The sequence below is a fragment of the Manis javanica genome, chromosome 4 (assembly GCF_040802235.1).
Source record: "Manis javanica isolate MJ-LG chromosome 4, MJ_LKY, whole genome shotgun sequence".
Taxonomy (NCBI): domain Eukaryota; kingdom Metazoa; phylum Chordata; class Mammalia; order Pholidota; family Manidae; genus Manis; species Manis javanica.
Window position 1 is genome coordinate 64,350,429 of NC_133159.1, and position 20,604 is coordinate 64,371,032.

At 38.2% G+C, this 20,604-nt stretch overlaps 1 protein-coding gene and 1 long non-coding RNA gene across 2 annotated transcripts in view; one reads left to right on the forward strand and one right to left on the reverse strand.

Annotated features, from left to right (window-relative positions):
- The window catches only part of PIGK (phosphatidylinositol glycan anchor biosynthesis class K), a 126,601-nt gene extending 124,687 nt beyond the window's left edge, over nt 1-1,914 (reverse strand). The window contains exon 1 of the mRNA XM_037024363.2: nt 1,774-1,914. Coding sequence (XP_036880258.2) covers nt 1,774-1,866 — 93 coding nt within the window. The 5' untranslated portion in view covers nt 1,867-1,914. The remainder of the gene's footprint in view (nt 1-1,773) is intronic.
- Nucleotides 1,915-1,989: 75 nt separating this feature from the next.
- LOC140848696 (uncharacterized) lies at nt 1,990-15,350 on the forward strand. The gene is made up of 4 exons (XR_012129801.1): nt 1,990-2,111; nt 14,004-14,204; nt 15,021-15,063; nt 15,214-15,350. It is a non-coding gene; the product is annotated as an uncharacterized lncRNA (long non-coding RNA).
- Nucleotides 15,351-20,604: the final 5,254 nt, after the last annotated feature.

Sequence of the window (20,604 nt, forward strand, 5' to 3'; positions counted from 1 at the left end):
TTTGAGGGGAGAGGGGGGATGCTGATGGAAAATTTCCCTAGAGAAGTGATAGTTGGGTTAAGATCCAAAGGACGAAAAGAGGGAAGATAATTCCAGACAGAAAACATGGGCTCCAGTGGCAAAAAGGAGTTTAAAGGTTTTGAGAAACTGAAAGAAGATTAACATGACTAGAAGTTTGAAAGAGAGAGGGAGAACTGGAGGTACAGGCAGGACTCAAAGTATGCAGGGTCTTCCTTAATGGACCATAATGAAGATTTTGTTCTTTATCCTTAGAGCAACGTTAAGGTATATATATTTGCAATTTTTAAGTCACTCTGGCTGCAGCTTGGAGAACAGACTGGAAGAAAGAATAACTTGAAGCAGACCCAGTTAGGAATTACTGCATTCTAAGTCAAAGAAAATAGAATAAAAGCATAAAGCATATGTGGGTTAAAATAGATGAGTACTACACTAGCTAAGTATATAAATTACAACAGGGAAGGCAAAGGTAAGGGATAGGGAAAGGTTCTACAGAAGTGCCTTTACTGTATCGTATTAAAGGAACAGAACAAGAGGTATAAATCATGGTCATGTGGAAAACCACAACTAGGAAACTACAAAAAACAGTAATGGTATCCGAAATGAAATATGCAACGTAACCCATTAGAATAAAGGAAGAAAAATAATACAACTTCTATTCATGTGTATATTATCTAAAATATATGCTTTATAAATATTGAATACATGAATTCATGAGTATATAAAGTGCATGTTCAATATCTTTTTTAACTGGTGGGGGGTGTGCATTCAAGAAGTTTGGAGTTCTCTGGTCTAAACTCATGGTCCTGAGGTGGTGGGGAGCCTGGGCTCCAATATGAAGACAGGAAAAGTAAGCAGAGACCAGACCATATTTAGACTTTATTCTGCATGTAATGGAAACACTTTGAAAGGATTAAATCTTAAAGAAGAATAACCTGATCAGGTTTACAACTTTAGAAAGACTAATCTAGCATCTACATGTGGGAGTTTAGAAGCCTGGGGGAAAGAAGAAAGTTATTTCAACAGTCTAGACAAGAAATGACCAAGGGCTGCATTAAGCCAATGACTTGACAGATGAAAGCAATTTCAAAAGTTCAGAATATAGAATTTAGTGATGATCAAAATATGGGATAAAGAGAGTTTATTGAAAAAAAAAAAAAGGTTTCCAGCACAGGAGCAACCCCATAGGAGGTTGGTAAAACTTGGGACATAGAAACTTGGGACATAGATCTTAGAATGTCGGCTGACTATCCCGGCCCCGAACTGGATAAGCAGGCCTGAAAAAAGATGCTAAAGATGTAGATTGTATAACAGGACTGAGGTATTATCAAAATACAGGGGATAGTAAGAGCTTTATAACCGGCCCGAAAGATTATATTTTGTAAGCCGAAAACAAAACACTGCACCATCTGACGCCTATCAAAGCGGAACGTTGTAATTTAGTAATAGGAAAGCAGGCGATGCGCTCCTGTGCTGGCATTTCACTTGCTGGGGACTGCACACTCATCGGAGCAAAAGATCAGGTCCTTCCTCATCTCCTAGGATTTGATTATTGTACTTGATCACCTCAAAGGTCTGAAACAGAACGAACTGTCTGCATCGCACCCGTGACACCCTCCCCACAGCGCGTCAGCCCGGGGAGAGCCGGGGACTCCAGGACCCCCTCAGGGCTGTGTCGGTCCTCCGCCGGCGCGCTCACAGCCACGGCACAGCCGTCCTCCCAGGGCCCTGTCGCTCGGGTGGCCTGACTCCTACCTCGATCTGACTAGCGGCCCAGCTGCCGAAGGACAAGAGCAGCAACCCTGCCAGGGCAGCGGAACCTTGGCTAGGAAAGCAGGTGGCGACCATGATCGCCGGCTCCGGCCATCCGCACCGGGAGGGGCGGGGCAAGTGCCGTAAAGCAGCCCGGCTGCTTTTTCTCGTGTTTAGGGGGGGGGTTTTGCGACGCCACCCCACCTCCTGGAGGCCCGCCCCTCGCCAGCGCTTCCGCCGAGCTAGAGTTTCCCGGTTAGCCGGGGCGGGATGAGATGGTCGTTGTTCCTGTATCTTCTATATTGTAAAGCCGATAGAACGGTTAAACCCTTTTTTGAAAGGTGAGGGAGAAAATCCCATAAAGTTTAGGAAGTTATTTCCTTTTTTTGCATAGCGCTGCCAATTCTTTCAATATATGAAGCGTACTGTGGTAGGAAAAGCAAGCATTTGGGCCCCAAAAGGTGGTTAATTGAATCAATTGCAAACGGAAAGATGGGTGGGTGCTGCAACTAAGGCTTGGGGTCTACTAAAAGTATGAATATGGAGAAATTAAATTTCTGTTTCTTCTGTAATTTGGAGCTAAATCTTACCAAAGAGGCTGAGGATTGAATAAGGTCATTTGTATTCGTTCCATTATGTTTAATATTTGCATTCCATTTTTAAATTCTATTTTTCACATCTCGCATGACATAAAATGTGTTTATGCCGCTTCAAAATCTTAATTTTAACATTTAACGGTAACATAGAATTTCATCCTTTATTATAGCCTCAGCCAAAGTAATTGCCTCTCTATTGGACAACACCAAGTTAAAAATACTGTAAAGAGCATCGGTATGTTGTTAGGCTTTTTACATTTGCTGAGTTATTTTCTCTGGGTAATTTCCCTGGAACAGGAATCTTGAGTCAAACGAGACAAAAATTTTAGTGGCTATCAATGAGGTTGTATTCCAAAGTGAACAAACTTATAATGCCATCAAAGGACACAACCCAACATCAAATTACCCTGTTTTTTTCCTCTAAATTCCCTGGTACAAAATATTACCTCAAGGTTGCTATACTCCTAGTTCTTTGATTACTGTCAAGATCGTAAGCTTTTCCTTGTATTTATAAACTCTTTGAATGTTCTCTGATGTAAGTATTCATAGCATGTTTTACATATGAATTTGAGTGTATCTTTATAAAGAAGCAACATCTTGTCATATTTTATGCTATTGCTTTCCTCAGGCTCTTGTCCCTCTTTACATTTTGTTTCTTTTGCTATTGCACTATGTGAGATGTTTAATGTTAAGTGGTCAAATTTCAGGTTTTCCCTTATGAAGCCAAGAAAATATTAGGACGTTACCAGAATGTCTTATACCTGAATGTCACAAGTTTGTTCAGGTCTCAGGTCAAACGTTTTATTTGCTTTTAATTTTATATTTAACTCGCCAGCCATCTGGAAGATATTTTGGTATATGCAATAAGATGTTATGTGACTTAGCTATTGCTGCATAACAAGCCACCCAAAACTTTGTGATGTGTCCATGCCCACAGATAAAAGGGTATAGAAAAAGGAACCAGGATTCTGTGGGAGCCAATGCTCGGATCATCTACCATTACTTTATCAAAATTGGTATTCCATTATCCAACATAATTTTCTACATACTGTTTACCTTTCCCAGTGACTCATTTTAACCCTTTCATTAAGTTCTTACAAGAAATACAGGATCTCTGGGCTTTCAGGTTTCCTCAGGTGAAATGCATGTCTATTTTGGAACTGTTATGGGTTGAGTTCGTTTTCCTAGGTCCTTGTCCTGCCTCAACAAATAATTGAAAGGCAAAGATGTTATAGCAATGCAGAGGGAAAGTTTTGTTTGAATACACTTCCAAGGGGGCAGCAGGCCAGAGTAAAGGGAGACACAGGCCTTGATCTGTTAGGTGGGAGGCTTATATATTGCATTCTGGTTAGGAGGCATCTCTTTGACTGACAAGGGGGTTATGTGATTTATAGGTTTTTCTATATAGTCATTCCTCTCCTTTCCCCATGCTGAGGTGTGATTTAGCAGCTTTTAGTTCCATCCATTGGCATCTGGGTGGGGAGGAAGTTGTCTAAACATGGGAGCCCCTACCTGGGCAGAGTTTGGGTGGCTTTTTCTTTAACCCTTATCTGGGCGGCTTCTTCTCTGAGCCTTATCTTCCCCTTTTCCCACTGCTCATGTCTACCTTTCTATCAACATTCCTAGCATAACCAGTATAATGATATTTTTAATTACAGACATATCTCAGAGCTCTTGCAGGTTCAGTTACAGACTACTACAATAAAGCGAGTCAAATAAATTTTTTTGTTTTTCAATGCATATAAAATTTTTGTTTATACTATACTGTAGTCTATTAATTATGCAAAAGTGTTATGCCAAAAAAAAGTACATACCTTAATTTAAAATACTCTATTGCTAAAAAATGCTAAACATCATCTGGCCTTTCAGTGAGCTATAATATTTTTCCTGGGGGAGGGCCTTGCCTCAGTATCGATGGCTGCTGATCAGGTTGGTGGTTACTGAAGGTTGGGGTTGGCTGTGGCAACTTCTTAAAATAAGACAACAATGAAGTTTGCCTCATGGATTGACTTCCTTCCATGAAGAATTTCTCTGTTGCATGCAATGCTATTTGATAGCATTTTACCCAGTCTTTCAAAATTAGAGTTAATCCCTTCATACCCTGCTGCTGCTTTATCACCTACATTTATGTAATATTCTAAATCCTTTGTTGTCTGTTTCAACAATCTTCATAACACCTTCACCAGATTTGGATTCCATCTCAAGAAACCACTTTTTTTGCTCATTCATAAGAATCAATTCATTGTTCAAATTTTATCACAAGATTGCTGCAATTCAGTCACATCTCCATTGTTCATTCACTTAGTTGATATTTATCAAGCACCAATTATGTATCAGGCATTGTGCTAGTCATAGGCAATGGGAAAAAGAGCAAAAACTGAAAAAGTCCCTGCTTAGAGTCTAGGGGAGATAAACACTAATAGTAGAAAGATTTAAACAAATGTAAAAGTCTAACAGGAAAGTTTATAGTACGAGACCCAACCTTGTAAGAAAAACCATAGTAGGTTTCCCTAAGGAAATCGAGAAAGATGCAATTAATGAGTGAATGAGGCAAAATGGAGGGGTGGGAAGATCTTTCAAGTTAGAGGAAACAGCTCTTGCAAAGAACTTGTATAAGAAGGGAGCTTGACTTATTAGAGTAACTTTTTGAATGATGTGCTTGCAAGTCAAAGGACAAAAAAGAGAGTGCTGCAACATGGAAGTGCATTGCTAAGCGGTGCCACTTCCCTTCAAAGCTGGAGGGTCAGGTAAAGGAAAGCCCCAAAATGGTAGATATCATGCTGGCTCCAATGAGGAGAATGGCTGCAGGTAGAACTTTTGAGAGGCCATTGCTACAGTTCAGGCAATGGAATCTTATACCAGAGTGGTAACAATGAAGATGATGAAAAATGGAGAGAGCCAATAAGAATTTTTGGATTTTATTTAAATTATTATTCAGTAGAACGTGACAATGGATTATATTGGGGAAGTAGGAGGACAATTTCAAGGATGACTTTTGGATATCTGACTTGGACAAATGAATGCAGAGTAGTGTATTATTTTTTTTAAACAAGAATTAGACGAAGGGACTAGGTTTAGGATTCATGTATAAGTGAGGTCTGGTTTAAATATTTACCCAGAGCAATTTGGAAGATAAACTTGCATGAACTTACTATAAATGCTTTTGTGACTACTAAATAAATGTTGTTACAAAATAAAATGAGTGGAAAGAACAAATTTAACCAGGATCAGAAACTAGCCCCTGAGAGAGATTTTGCAATGTGCTTTTTTCTACATAGTTTAATTGCTACTGGCAAGTCTGTTTGCTACAGCAATCACCACCACAAGTATTTGATGGGAACATTTCATATCAAACAGTCAAAATGTCTCTGGGCAAGATACAATTTGATGAAAGGAAATTAGATATGTAATAAAATGCAAATAGAAAAAAATCAATTCAAATAAAGCCAAATGACTTTCTTTCCAATGTGTTTATATCGTTTCCTAGTGCTAATTTTGATATTTGACTACCTTAAATTCTATTTCCATTTGGCCTCAAATACTTTTCTTCTCTCCTTCCACTAAGTCACTTAGTAATAGTTTGTTCTACTGTAATCAGTTTCCATCTCATGACCTTCTCAGGAACTAGGTCATGAGAACTAACTCATAATAACATCGCTTCAATGCAAGAGAAGAGCAACTGCCCTTCAAAGTCTTTTTCAGAAATCCTGTGTTGTCATTAAAATGCCATAATGACCTGGACAGAAAGTCATGTTGCTTTAGTGATGCTTTAGTGATGTAAGACTTAATATTTCCTTAGTAATATAATCCTCCTTTGTCAATCAAGTTCTACTAGTTCTCTTGGTACAAAGCTAATTGACAGGGTTCAGTTCTTCATGAGCTGAAGTTTTCCAACAAATGCAATTGATTTTGTTCAATTGATTTTTATTCTGTTATGTACTGCTTTATTCATTAAGCATCTTGTGAGATTCTCTGAAGTTCCAAGGATATTTAATACATATTTTAATTATACCATCTTTGGTAAAGTGTGGGGTTTTACTTGAAAGGCCTCTTAGGAAGATACTAGAGTGGTACAGAGGGGAGGGAGTTGTGTGTTTTATAGAAAACTACTAGAAAGATACTCTGGTAGGCAGAACATGGCCCCCCAAAGATGTCTAGGTCTGAATTCCTAGAACCTGTGAATATGTTATATAACATGACAAAAGGAACTTTGAAAATATGATTAAGGATCTTGAGTAGGGGAGATTATATTGAATTATCTAGATGGGCCCAGTATAATTACAGGGGTACTTATAAGAGGGGGTCATGAGGGTAAGAGGAGAGGAGAGGTAATAATGGAAGCAGAGGTCAGAGCAATGAGGGTCACTAGTCAAGGGGATTTGCCTTCTAAAAGCTGGAAAACACAAGGAAATAGATTATTCGCCAGCACCTCCGAAAGAAACTCAATTCTACGAACCCATTTTGTGCTTCTGTCCTCCAGAACTATCAGGTAATGAATTTGTTTTGTTTTAAGCCACTTTCTTTGTGATAATTTGTTAAAACAGCAGCTGTATACTACTACAGTTACTTAATGCTGTTAACAATGGTTATCCCCTGGAGATCTGAGATGAAGATTGGGGTCTTAGAGGGCTTTTACTCTCCAACCTTCAATATTACCTGAACTTCTTGGTTTTATCACAGATTTATACAGTATCTTAAATAAAAATAAATAATCCTCAAAATAAAAACTAAGTAATATTAAATGAAACGACAGTGTAGAAAATTGTATATGGAGGAATTTCTCAACCATGTAAAAAAATAGAAAAAAATAAGAAAGAAGCTTTCTAAAATGTTACCAGCTTTTTGTCCTGACTGTTGAGATAATCACATTCTATTTTCATTTATCCATGCATTGACTCAACAGTTATTGACTCAGCATCTACTCTGTGCTAAAGAATATGCTAGTAACTGAGAATGCACATGGGAGTAAGAAAGACCCATTCTCTGACCTCATGAACTTAGACATAGTAGGGAAGGCAAATATTAAAGAGATAGTTACACAAATTATTAATTATATTGTGATAAGCTCAATAAAGGAGAGGTACTGGTGACATCAATAAGTACTAGGGTAGCCTAACCTAGTAAGGGAATGCTTCTGTGAGGAACTTCAGCTTAGAACTAAAGGATAAATGGGAATTTGCCAGACAGAGATGGGAAATAAAATTTTCTTAACTTTCTATAAAGTGCATGTATCACTTTTATTACCATAAAAAAAGAATATTTTTAGTGTTTTAAAGGAATAACTAACATTCCTCCTCTTTATATCTGGTAACAGCAGCTGCTCCAGGGCTGGAAATGGCCTGCTCATTCTGCTAGATTTAGCTAAATTTAGTTTAATGATCAGACATTTTTCCTTTTTCTGTCTGTCTAAAATACTCTAGTGAAATGAAATATTTAAGTTAATAAGTTGAAGCTACTGGACAAAAAAGTAAAATAAAATAATGGTTAAATAGCTTCCTTGTCCAGAGTTTACATTAGGAAACTATTAGATTTATTACCTTTTGGTAGTTAATCTACCAAGAGCTTGTGAAATGCACTTAGTGTTGACCTTGAGGGAAATAAGACACAGGTTCTTTCCTGGTTGAAGTTCTATTTTTATCAGATCAAAATTAAGAAACACAAGTAAAGGCACAAAGGACACAAATGTATTACTAAAGGAATTTTTCTTAAAGGAATTTCATAAATGAAATAATTGAATATTAGAAATTAGAATTCCAAATTTCACAACATTAGGGTCTTTTGACCATTAAAATTTCCAGATGAGTAGTAATTTTCCAAACTATAATTGCTTTAAGAAAGGTAGAGGGGAGAATAACATCTTTAAAATAAATATGCCCTAATAATTTTTGTAGTTAAGGATTAACATCTCTAGAAAACCCAAAAGGGAGAGAAATAGAATCTATTAATAAATATTACATCACCAAAATTGCTAAATAAATAAAATGTTATCAATTTTATTAAAATTATCTCTTATATGTTTGCTTGCTTGCTTTTCCATACACTTAGGTATCTCTACAACATTTTGAGTGGCAATGTCCTTTGCTAAATGAAAATCAGCATAAATGTACCTATGTTCAATAAATAATGTATCACAATGTAGAACTGACATAATAGTGATGGCATAATGAGAAGCTATATGTTTTTGCAACAGATTTATATAAATTAAAATCCAAATAAGAGAGATTATAAAAATATCAATGAGAATATCATTAAAAAATATGGAAGACTTAGAGTTTAGATAGTCCTGCTATAAACGAAATAAATAAATATTAAGATCTATAGTGGATTGAATAGTGTCTTCCCGAAATTCACGATCACCTGGAACCTCAGAATGTGAGATTCCCTTACTTGAAAAAAGAATTTTGCAGATGCAATCAAGATAATAAGGATCAAGAGGCTATCATGCTGTATTAGGGTAGATGCCCAAACCCAATAACTTGGTGTCCTTACAAGAGGAAAAAGCCCACGGAGGCTCATACAGAGAATAAAATCATGTGAGATGGTGGAGTGATATAACTACAATTCAAGGAATGCTAAGGATTGCCAGGACCCACCAGAAAGAAGCTAGGAAGAAGCAAGAAAGGATTCTTCCTCCGAGCGTTACAGGGGGATAGCCCTGCTAACACCCTGATTTCCAGCTTCTAGCCACCTACTCTGTGGTAATTTGTTACACTTACAGGAAGTTAGTAAGTGAAGGAAGGCAATCTTAGTAGGCTCTTAGCAGACTTCCCCTTATATATGTCCAGGGTGTGGTCACATGCCCATTTCCAGACTTAACAAAGGAGTATAGATAGAATCAGTAAGACCAGCCAAGATCAATCACTATGTGTCCCTAACAGCTGGTAACATCATTCATAGAAAAAGAGCTAGGATTCTGTGAGCAAAGAAGAAGGAGCAGAATCACTGGGACAAAAGATACAGTATTTAATTTGATGAGGCAGAGCTAAAATTTCTCTCCAAATAAGATGCTCCATCTAAACGAGCTGTGCACAAAGATTTCTATGTCCCCATCACTTGGCATTTCTCTTTTCTTTTTTCTACTCTAACAGGGGTCAAGTGATAGTTTATTGTTTTAATATGCATTTCTCTGAGGACTAATATTTTTGAGCTGTCTTTATTCACTTGTTAACCTTTTGGATGTCCTCTTTTGTAAATTGCCTGTACATACTCTTTGCCCTTTTTTTTTTTCAATATTTTCCTGAATTCTTTGTGGAAACTCCTACTACACACCTATCAGAATGGCCAAAATGTAAGCACTGACAATGTTGGTAAGGATGTGGAGCAAGAGGGACTCTCACCCACTGCTGGTGGGAATGACAATGACACAGTCACTTTGGAAGACATCTTGGCAGCTTCTCACAAAATCCAGTGCGCTCTTACCATTCAGTCAGCATTGTGCTTCCTGGTATTTACCCAAAGTAGTTGAAGGCTTAGGTCCACATAAAAACGTACACACACATGTTTATAGCAGCTAGATTCAAAACTGTCAAAACTTGGAAGCAACCAAGATGTCCTTCAGTAGGTGAATGAATAAATAAACTGTAATACATCCAGATAATAGATTCATAACTGCCAAAACTTGGAAGCAACCAAGATGTCCTTCAGTAGGTGAATGAATAAATAAACTGTAGTACATCAGACAATAGAATAGTATTCAGTGCCAAAAAGAAATGAACTACTAAGCCAGAAAAAGACAGAGAGAAATCCAAAATGTGTATTATGAAGTGAAAGAAGATAATCTGAAAAGGCTACATACAATTAGTATATGGTTGCAACTATACAACATTATGAAAAAGGCAAAACTATGGAGACTGTAGAAAGATCATTAGTTGCCAGGAGTGGAGGGAGTGAGAAAAATGAATAGGCAGAGTACAGAGGGTTTTAGAGCAGTGAAACTATTCTGGATGATAGTTCAATGGTGGATTATGTAATTAAATATTTATCCAAACCCATAGAATGCACAACACTAAGAGGGAACCTGAATGTAAACTATGGATTTTGTGTGATGATGTGTTAATAAAAGCTCATCAGTTATAACAACTGTACCACTGTGGTGTGGCATTTCTACAGCGGGGGAGGTTCTATGTGTGGGGTGAAGGGCAGAGGATATATGGGACCTCCACACTTTTCACTCAGTTTTGCTGTGAACCTAAAACTTCTTTAAGAAATAAAGTCAGTTTTAAAAAAAATACATCAGGAAAAACTATAGACCACGTTATTGTTACAAAAAAAGAAAAGACAACTGGAGAGGGCCAAATTCAGTAAACTAATCTGAGAGAAAGAGACACAGTAACCCAAAGAAAGCAAAATGAATCCATTATTATTAAGAAAAGGAAGATACATCTTAAAATGATGAGTCTATGTTTAATCTAATATTTTATTTTGATTAGGTATTGTTTTGACTACCAACAAATATTTTTAACCATAGCAGCTAACATATAGCAAGATGGATAGGTCTGAATTGCAAATAAATGGAGCAATTGTATGGGGCAGTCAGCCAAAGAGAGAAGAAGAGCTAAGAGGGCATGGATAATCCATAAGTGCATAATCACTACCTGCTGCTATATATCAATACTTGACAGATTCATCAACAACTGATAAATTCTTTGAGAATCATATAATTTTTCACCAGCCTCAAAATTCTTCCTATAATAACCCTGTATTTGCCCCAATGTCACCATATCCCTTCAGAATTATACTCAGTATCTGTACAGTTTCCTTAATTGTATATAAATGAGCAAATGTTCATTATTAACAGTTAAGGAAATCAGGGATTTAAATTTTGGTTTGATATATTTAGGTTAGACATCAGAAAGAAATTCATGGCCATTATATTTTTCAAAGAGGTTGTGAACTACCTCCTCTGGAGATTTTTAAGAATATTCTAAAGACTGTATCTTTATTAATGATTTTAGCAGTAAGGCCTCTTCCGTTGTCATTAAAACTCATATGATTCTATAAGTAGACCTTAATCTTCCTAAATGTGCATTTAAGTTTCTTATTGTCTAAGGAGTAAACTTAAAATGTGGAGCCTCTTTCAAAGTCCTCAAGACCAACAGTGATCAGTCATGACTAGAAGTAATTTTCTCAACTTGCTCTTTGTTGAATTTCTTAGGTTGAACCTAACAATCTTACATACAGTCACCATGAATTACTATTTATGGAGGCTGACGCTGAACATAGAACTTCTAAAGCCTACCTTGTGGTCTCCTGAGTCTGTTATGACATAGTGGTTAGAAGTGTGACCACCGGAGTCCGAACTGCTTGGGTCCTGGTCTTAGCTAGACATTACTACCTACATCTTCTTGGGCAAGTTGTATCATTCTTTTGAGCTTTAGTTTTCTCATGTATTTAATGGAGATAACAATTCATACTTCATGAGATTGCAGATAAATGTATGTTAAAGTTCTTAGCTCAGTGTCTGATAATAATGAGAACTCAATGTTAGTTATTAATATTTCCTTCTTCCCATCCCCTATGTCAGCGCCATTCCTTCTCTGGTAAGGTCTCTAATTTGTTCTCTGCCTGCCCCAAAAGAAGACCAAATTGCAGGTCTATAGAGGCAAAAATTATTCTGGTAGTCTGACTGGCAACTGGACTGCAAAATTTACTTTCCCTGCCTTCCTGAATTTCACCAAATTGTTTATTTTCAATGTTCTTGTTTCTCCCATAACATTAGGGGAATATTTGCAAAATTCAACTTAGTATTTGTAATATTTCTATTCATGAGAATAGTAAAATAAGTAGAGTTCAGTTATAATTCACATTGACAGACATCTCTCTCTGTAGTGACATATTCTGGCAAAAAATAAAAATAAACTAAAATTTTTACATAAATCTTTTGCAGAATTTCTAATGTTACTGTCCTGATTAAAATATATAATCTTTCCATGTGTGGTTTTAAAAGCTTCTTTACCAATAAAAGAAAAACTGTTTAGAATAGAGAAGTACCCATTGGTAAGAGATATGTAAGGTAATTATATTGGCAAATGTCAATAGCTGTATCCCACTGTTTCAAGAAAATTAAAACCAAAAATTACTTTAGTTCTTAGGGGTATCATTAGGAATTGATGTATCAGAACAAATTTAATCAAAATAAAATACATTTTTCCTTTTTTTGTTTTGTGTCAGTACCACAAAATAAATATGAATGTTTTGTTTACATTTATTTCTTTTTACAATTGGAGCTTTTTATCATTTGAGATCTAAGTCTATTTTAAGTAAAACCAATTTTAATGTCCCCATGTGGATGTCTCTTGTTTTCTCCATCTCTTTAAAGGGATTTATAATTATTTATTTCAAAAAAGTTAATGAGGCAACTTTAAGCCAGATTTAAGGATTCCAAGGCAATTTTAGACATAATTAGAAAAAGCTATCTAAAACTGATCTTGGACATATCAGTGAAGTCACAATTCAAACAAGGGAAAGCACTTTCTGACTGACTGCTCTGTGCCAGGCACCACAGTGAGACCCAAGGATGAAAAGTTGAGTATCACAGTTCTTAGGTTGCAAGAGGCTCCTTCTTCAGGAAGGGAGGCAGAGGGCAGCCACTTGAATAGATAACAGTGTAGCAGGATTCTAGAGCTATAATGGACGTATAACTTTTAAAGTCCTCCTGGAGTACAGAAAAATTATTAATTCTAGTTAACTTCCCTGATCCCAATTTCTCCATGTGTATAATGTAGACTAACGTTAGCCCTTTCTCATAGGGTCATTAAAAAGATTAAATGAGATAATAAATGTGGAGGGTTTAGCACTGTGGCTGGCATATGGTAAGTATTCAATAAGTTTAACTGCTGTCATTATTTTTAGTATTGCTATATTATTAGGAAGAGCCTTGGAAAGTTTTATTGAGCAGGCAACATTAGAAGTAGGTGCTCAGATTTGGGGAGGAAGAATAAGAATTTGCCTGTTTGAAGAGGCAAAGGTGCATTCCAGACAGAGGTAAGGACATGAGCCAAGATACAAACCAGGAAAAGGCATGCTGTTAACTTTTTTTTTTTTTAATGTAAAAATAGCCATAATCCCACCATTCAGGATTAGCCCATGTTAAATAGCTTGGTGTTTTCTTTTTTTCTTTTTACTAAGGTATCATTGATATACAATCTTTGGAAGGTTTCACATGCATGTTGTTAACTTTTGAGGAAGGAGAAGCAATCCAAGTAACCAAGACGTGAGAGCTGTGAGTCTGAGCAGCAAGAAATGGTGTGAGACTGAATGACACGTGCCTAATTTCGCCTTGTGGGTAGCGCACAGCTGTGAAAAATGTTCAAGTAGCCAAGTGAAGTGATCAATTTTATGTTCCAGGAGGACAGCAGTAATGATACTAGAGGTAGTTAGGAGCTACAAAAATAGTGTGCATGAGAAAAGTAATAACAGCTAACACATAAAGCTTATTAAATCACTTACCTATTTATACAGCTCTGTAAGGCAGATGCTAATATTATCTCCATTTTACAGATGGATAAACCTAGTTGTTCCATTGTTAAATAATTTACTTAAGGTTGCATGGCTAGTAAGTGTTCAAGTTAGGATTCAAATCCCAAAAGTCTTACCCCTGAATCTACATATGAACCACTATCCTTTATTGTTTCTTAGATAATAAGAGTCAAGTTAAAGAAGAAGCAATAAGAAGCTGTATTCAAGGAGCATTTTGAAAGTAGAATCAACAGAATGTGTGACTGATCTTCAATTCACTGAAGATTTATTGGGTTCCCACTGCATGGCAAGAACCCGTGGCAGCAACAGTGAAAACACAGACGCAGGCCCTGTTCTCATGAAGCTTGCCTGCAGTGAAAGGTGGAATATGTGGTTTATGGGAAGAACAAGAAAGGAAAGAAATAGAATGATAGGTCATAGAAAAAAATAGAAGCGGAGTTACTTTAGTTAGGTCAGTTGTGACTCTGAAAAGGTGGCCTTTTAGTGTGAAGAATCCTAATAAATCAGCACAAGGTAAAAAATCTGTTTTTGGAGTTTGGCACGAGATGAGGTTAGAGAATTAGGCAAAGACCAGTATGTGCAGGAAAAAAACTTCCATGTAACTTTGAGTATAATGAGATGCTCCAACAGGTTTCAAGGAGAGGAGTGAACTGGTATTGAGGGGAGAAGAGGAGCTGAGCAGAAGCTGAGAACTTCTTCAAAATGGGTGATGAGAAGATGATGTTTCCACCATGCATGGTGAATACAGAGGAGGAGCAAATTAGGGTTGTGCAGGCTGATAGTGAGTTCAGTTTGAGATATCTGAGTTTGAATTACCTACAAAACCTTCAAACTAAAAGCATAGGTCTAAACTGAACTTACTAGTAGAAGAGTCAAGGGTAGACTTCAATCTTTGTGAGTCATAAACTGGTCCTTGAAGTCAATGGTGAGATCACCCAGGAAGCACTTGAGATCTGGGTTTATGCAAAGAAAGATGAGAAGTCAGTCTGAGAAGAGGCAGTCAGTGAGGAAGAAGAAGGACCAATAGGGAGGGAATTTCAGAGGTAGGGAGTTGGGGAGGATGCATATGACTAACTTCAAGAAGGAAGGGACCTGGGAAGAAGGGCTCGAGTTGGAGATTCAGAGGTTATTCTGACGTTTGCTAGAGCAATTAAAAATCATCTCTTATTTCTACAGAAACCCATCCAGAGCCTGGCCACTCCAACTGCTGTAAAAACAGGTAAAATGACTTACATGTAATTGTTTATATATGTGTGTGTATATATATGTGTGTGTGTTGCATTTATCTATATATATCTTAAAATTTTATGTTTCTGTGTGATTATAATGATTCATTGTTTCAGTTCCTGTTACTGTTTTGTGTTTCCAGCAAGAGAGATACAGTAAGCTGCTAAGAAAGCTTTGGGACAAAATTTAAGCTAAAATTTGAAACAAGAGTATTTTCCATAAGCAGAACTGAGGAAGGAATTTCAGATATATGAAGACACAAACAAAATTGCAGGTGTCCAAAGGTAAAAAATGCTGGAGAGATGGTAATTGGGATAATTAGTGGGGATTATGATAGTCATTAGTAGTGAAGTTAGAAGGTTAGTTGGTAACAGAATGGGGAGGATCTTAAATGCAATATTCAATGTGTTTGAATCTTCTTTTGTAGATAATAGAGAATCACCAAGGACTAGGAAGGAAGGCAGAGACAGGATAAGACTACCATTAATGAGAACAGTGTACTGCAGATGGCAGACATCAAGATGAGTTAATTTGAAGCCTTTTTTCAGTTAGGCAGGGGTCAGGCTCTCTCGAGTAGGGTCCTCATCAATCGAGACAACATGTAGGATTGGCACACAAAATTGAAGAACAAATACAAATGAAGGAAGACATTCAGGATCAGAGCCAGGCTAACCTATCCAAAATCTATTTACCTATCTAAGAAGTGGGGTGGAATGTGAGAGCCAAAGTACAGGGTCAAACAGGGTAAGGGTAGTCAAGAGGTCCAAAGGGGACAAGTGTGGCAGGAGGAAGTGAGATTAAAGTACAGGTATTGATATAAGAACCTGCCATGGTCCAGTGCTGAGACTCAGAATGGGGACTGTGCTGCAAATATAAGAGATATTTCAAAGTAATAATACATGAGATTTGTTGACTGTTAGACATCAAAAAGAGGGAGAGATTTGGACATAATGACTACAGAAATGGTGAAGCCATTAATAGAAACAGGAGAAAAAGCAGGACTAGTTTAGAAAGGTGACTGGAAGGTGGAGAATTTGTTTTTGGACATGTTATTTTGAGGTGATACTAAATCCAAGTAGAAATGTCTCCAAGATCATTGAAATGTGAGATAAGAGGTCAGGATTGGAGGTAAGATATACCATATATCAGATATAGCAGATGAAGGTTTAGAAATGCAGGACATTTCAAATAGGCAGAGGCTAAGAGTAGAGAGAAACCAAGAGGCAAAACCAGAACTTCTCAGGAAGGGAGACAAGGAAATAGTTGAAAAGGTAGGAAGAAAATTAAAATAGATGAATGTCATAGAACCTAGAGAGAAATGGAGACAGTTACTGTGTCAGAGTAGACGCTGTGAGATAAGAACTGCAGGAACTCACAGTGTGTGTCTTCCAGCCCTCTCCACAATCTCCTCCTCTGCCATCCAGCACTTCCTCCTGTAAGGAATGCCATCCACTTGGTCAGGACATCCAGGGCCTCCTGAGGGTGCAGGGATGTAAGAAGATATCATCAGCACTCATATTTTGGATTCCCAAGTAAGCTCCTGAAACTAGTAGGTTTTTGAGTTTTAAAAGGTTGAGCTCTAGAAGAACTGAGTCCTCCCCAAAGAGCCAGAATATCATAACTTCCCATTCTCTGGGAGAAAAGTTTCAAGAGTGAAAGGAGAGGTGGAGATCACGGGAAGATAGTGGCATGAGTAGTTCAGAGGAAATCTCCTCCCCAAAACATATATATTTATGAAAATACAATAAATACAGCTATTCCTAAAAGGGACACCAGTGGATGCAGTACAACAGCCAGGATACATCTACATCTGTGAGAAATCAACATCACACGAAGGGGGTAGGATACAAGCTATGGCCAGGCGGGACCCCAACGCTCCCCCACCCCAAAACACGGTGGGAAGAAAGGAGTCAGAACGGGGAGGGAGTGAAAGCCCAGGACTGCTAAACAACCAGCTCTAGAAATCCGCACCCAGAATGCAGACACAAGGTGCACAGGGTGCTGGATATTAGAGAAACGGAAAAGCAAAAACTGTGGGCAGTTCCCCACAACTGGCACCCCTGAGACAAAAGAAAAGTGAGTGCTTTCTGCAAGTCTTAAAGAGACAGGGACCCCGTAGCTGGACGAAGTTGTCCTGGCACAATAAGCCATCAGCTGGGAATCCCAGGGAAACTTAGGCCCCTAAACCCCGGGGAGGTAGTACAGCTCTGAAGCCCCTCACGGTGCTAAGCAGCCTGCCAGTCCTTCCTCCAAGTGGCGTGGACCCCGACACACCAGCCCAGTAGTGGGAGAGTGGCAGTGTATGCCGGGGGCGGTGGGGCCAAAAGGGACCGGGAGCAGATCCAAGTGCCAACAGCACCAGAGGAAACCAGGAGAGGCTTGTGTGAGCCCGCAGCAGCATGACCAAACAGCCCAGGCATGGCTCATGCACACCGGCAGCAGTGGAGCCAGAAGAACCTAGTAGAGGCCCGTGTGCACCTGCAGCAGAGCCAGAGGGAGCAGGCGCACTCCCAGCAGTTGACCAGAATCCCAGACCAAGGCACAGCCACCTGGGCCAGACCCAAAGGCCACTGCTGGCACAGAGCTGCCCAGCAGGGGCACTGCTAGCATGGAGGAGCACACCTGGCATGCCTGCCACTCCCTGCAGCACTCCACACTGCTCTGACAGAGACCCTGCCCACAGCAGCTTAGGGGACTAACCTGGTGGCTGCTCCAGGAGTGTGGGAAACTGTCACAGGCAGCAGAGAAGGGCAAGGCATCCAGCAAACAGGAAAGGACATTATTCTCCCAGCTGACACACCCGCAACCTGCCTACAGCAACTGCTATCACCATGAAAAGGCAAAAAAATTTAGTACAGTCCAAGATAGTTCAAACAACATCTGAGAAAGGATCTGCGGAGGCAGACCTAACCAGTCTCCCTGAAAAAGAATTCAAAATAAAAATCATAAACATGCTGACAGAGCTGCAGAGAAATATGCAAGATCTAAGGGATGAAGTCCAGAGGAAGATTACAGACATCTGGAGGGAGATTACAGAAGTGAAACAAACTCGGGAAGGATTTATAAGCAGGATGGATAAGATGCAAGAGGCCATTGATGGAATAGAAACCAGAGAACTGGAATACATAGAAGAGATAAAAGGATCTCCAGGAATGAAACAATATAAGAGAACTGTGTGACCAATCCAAAAGGAACATTATCTGCATTATAGGGGTACCAGAAGAAGAAGAGAGAGAAAAAGGGATAGAAAGTGTCTTTGAAGAAATAATTGCGGAAAACGTCCCCAAACGGGAGGAGGAAATAATCGATCAGACCATGGAAGTACACAGAACTCTCAACAGGAAGGACCCAAGGAGGACAATACCAAGACACATAATAATTAAAATGGCAAAGATCAAGGACAAGGACAGAGTATTATAGGCAACTAGAGAGACGAAAAAGGTCACCTTTAAAGGAAAACCCAATAGACTATCATCAGACTTCTCAACAGAAACCTTACAGGCCAGAAGAGAATGGCATAATATATTTAATGCAATGAAACAGAAGGGCCTTGAACCAAGGATACTGTATCCAGCACGATTATCATTTAAATATGAAGGAGGGATTAAACAATTCCCAGACAAACAAAAGTTGAGGGAAATTGCCTCCCACAAACCACCTCTACAGGGTATCTAAGAGGGACTGTTCTAGATGGGAGCACTCCTAAAAAGAGTACAGAACAAAACACCCAACATATGAAGAATGGTGGAGGAGGAAAAAGAAGGTAAAGAAATAATCATCAGACTGTGTTTATAACAGCTCAGTAAGTGAGTTAAGTCAGACAGTAAGGTAGTAAACAAGTTAAACTTGAACCTTTGGTAACCTCACATCTAAAGCCTGCAATGGCAATAAGTACATATCTTTCAATAATCACCCTAAATGTAAATGGACTGAATGCACCAATCAAGAGACACAGAGTAAAAGAATGGATAAAAAAGCAAGACCCATCTATATGCTGCTTAGAAGACACTCACCTCATACCCAAAGACATGTATAGATTAAAAGTCAAGGAATGGAGAAAGATATTTCATGCAAACATGAGAGAGAAAAAAGCAGGTGTTGCAATACTAGTATCAGACAAAATAGATATCAAAATAAAGAAAGTAACAAGAGATAAGGAAGGACATTACATAATGATAAAGGGCTCAGTCCAACAAGAGGATATAACCATTATAAACATATATGCACCCAATACAGGAGCACCAATACATGCAAAACAAATACTAACAGAATTAAAGGAGGAAATAGAATGCAATGCATTCATTTTGGGAGACTTTAACACACCACTCACTCCAAAGGACAGATCAACCAGACAGAAAATAACTAAGGACACAGAGGCACTGAACAACACGCTAGAACACATGGACCTAATAGACATCTATAGAACTCTACATCCAAAAGAAACAGGATACACGTTCTTCTCAAGTGCACATGGAACATTCTCCAGAATAGACCACATACTAGGCCACAAAAAGAATCTCAGTAAATTTCAAAAGATAGAAATCCTACCAACCAACTTTTCAGACCACAAAGGTATAAAACTAGAAATAAATTGTACAAAGAAAGCAAAAAGGCTCACAAGCACATGGAGGCTTAACAACATGCTCCTAAATAATCAATGGGTCAACGACCAAATCAAAATGGAGATCCAGCAATATATGGAAACAAATGACAACAACAACACAAAGCCTCAACTGCTGTGGGACGCAGCAAAAGCAGTCTTAAGAGGAAAGTATATAGCAATCCAGGCATATTTAAAGAAGGAAGAACAATCCCAAATGAATAGCCTAATGTCACAATTATCAAAATTGGAAAAAGAAGAACAAATGAGGCCTAAGGTCAGCAGATGGAGGGACATAATAAAGATCAGAGAAGAAATAAACAAAATTGAGAAGAATAAAACAATAGAAAAAAATCAATGAAACCAAGAGCTGGTTCTCTGAGAAAATAAACAAAACAGATAAGCCACTAGCCAGACTTATTAAGAGAAAAACAGAGTCAACACACATCAACAGAATCAAAAATGAGAAAGGAAAAATCACGATGGACCCCACAGAAATACAAAGAATTATTAGAGAATACTATGAAAACCTATATGCTAACAAGCTGGGAAACCTAGGAGAAATGGACAAATTCCTAGAAAAATACAACCTTCCAAGACTGACCCAGAAAGAAACAGAAAATCTAAACGGACCAATTACCAGCAAAAAAATTGAATTGGTAATCAAAAAACTATCCAAGAACAAAATGCACGGGCCAGATGGATTTACCTCAGAATTTTATCAGACATACAGAGAAGACATAACACCCATTCTCCTTAAAGCTTTCCAAAAAATAGAAGAGGAGGGAATACTCCTAAACTCATTCTATGAAGCCAACATCACCCTAATACGAAAACCAGGCACAGACCCCACCAAAAAAGAAAACTACAGACCAATATCGCTGATAAACAAAGGTGCAAAAATACTCAACAAAATATTAGCAAACTGAATTC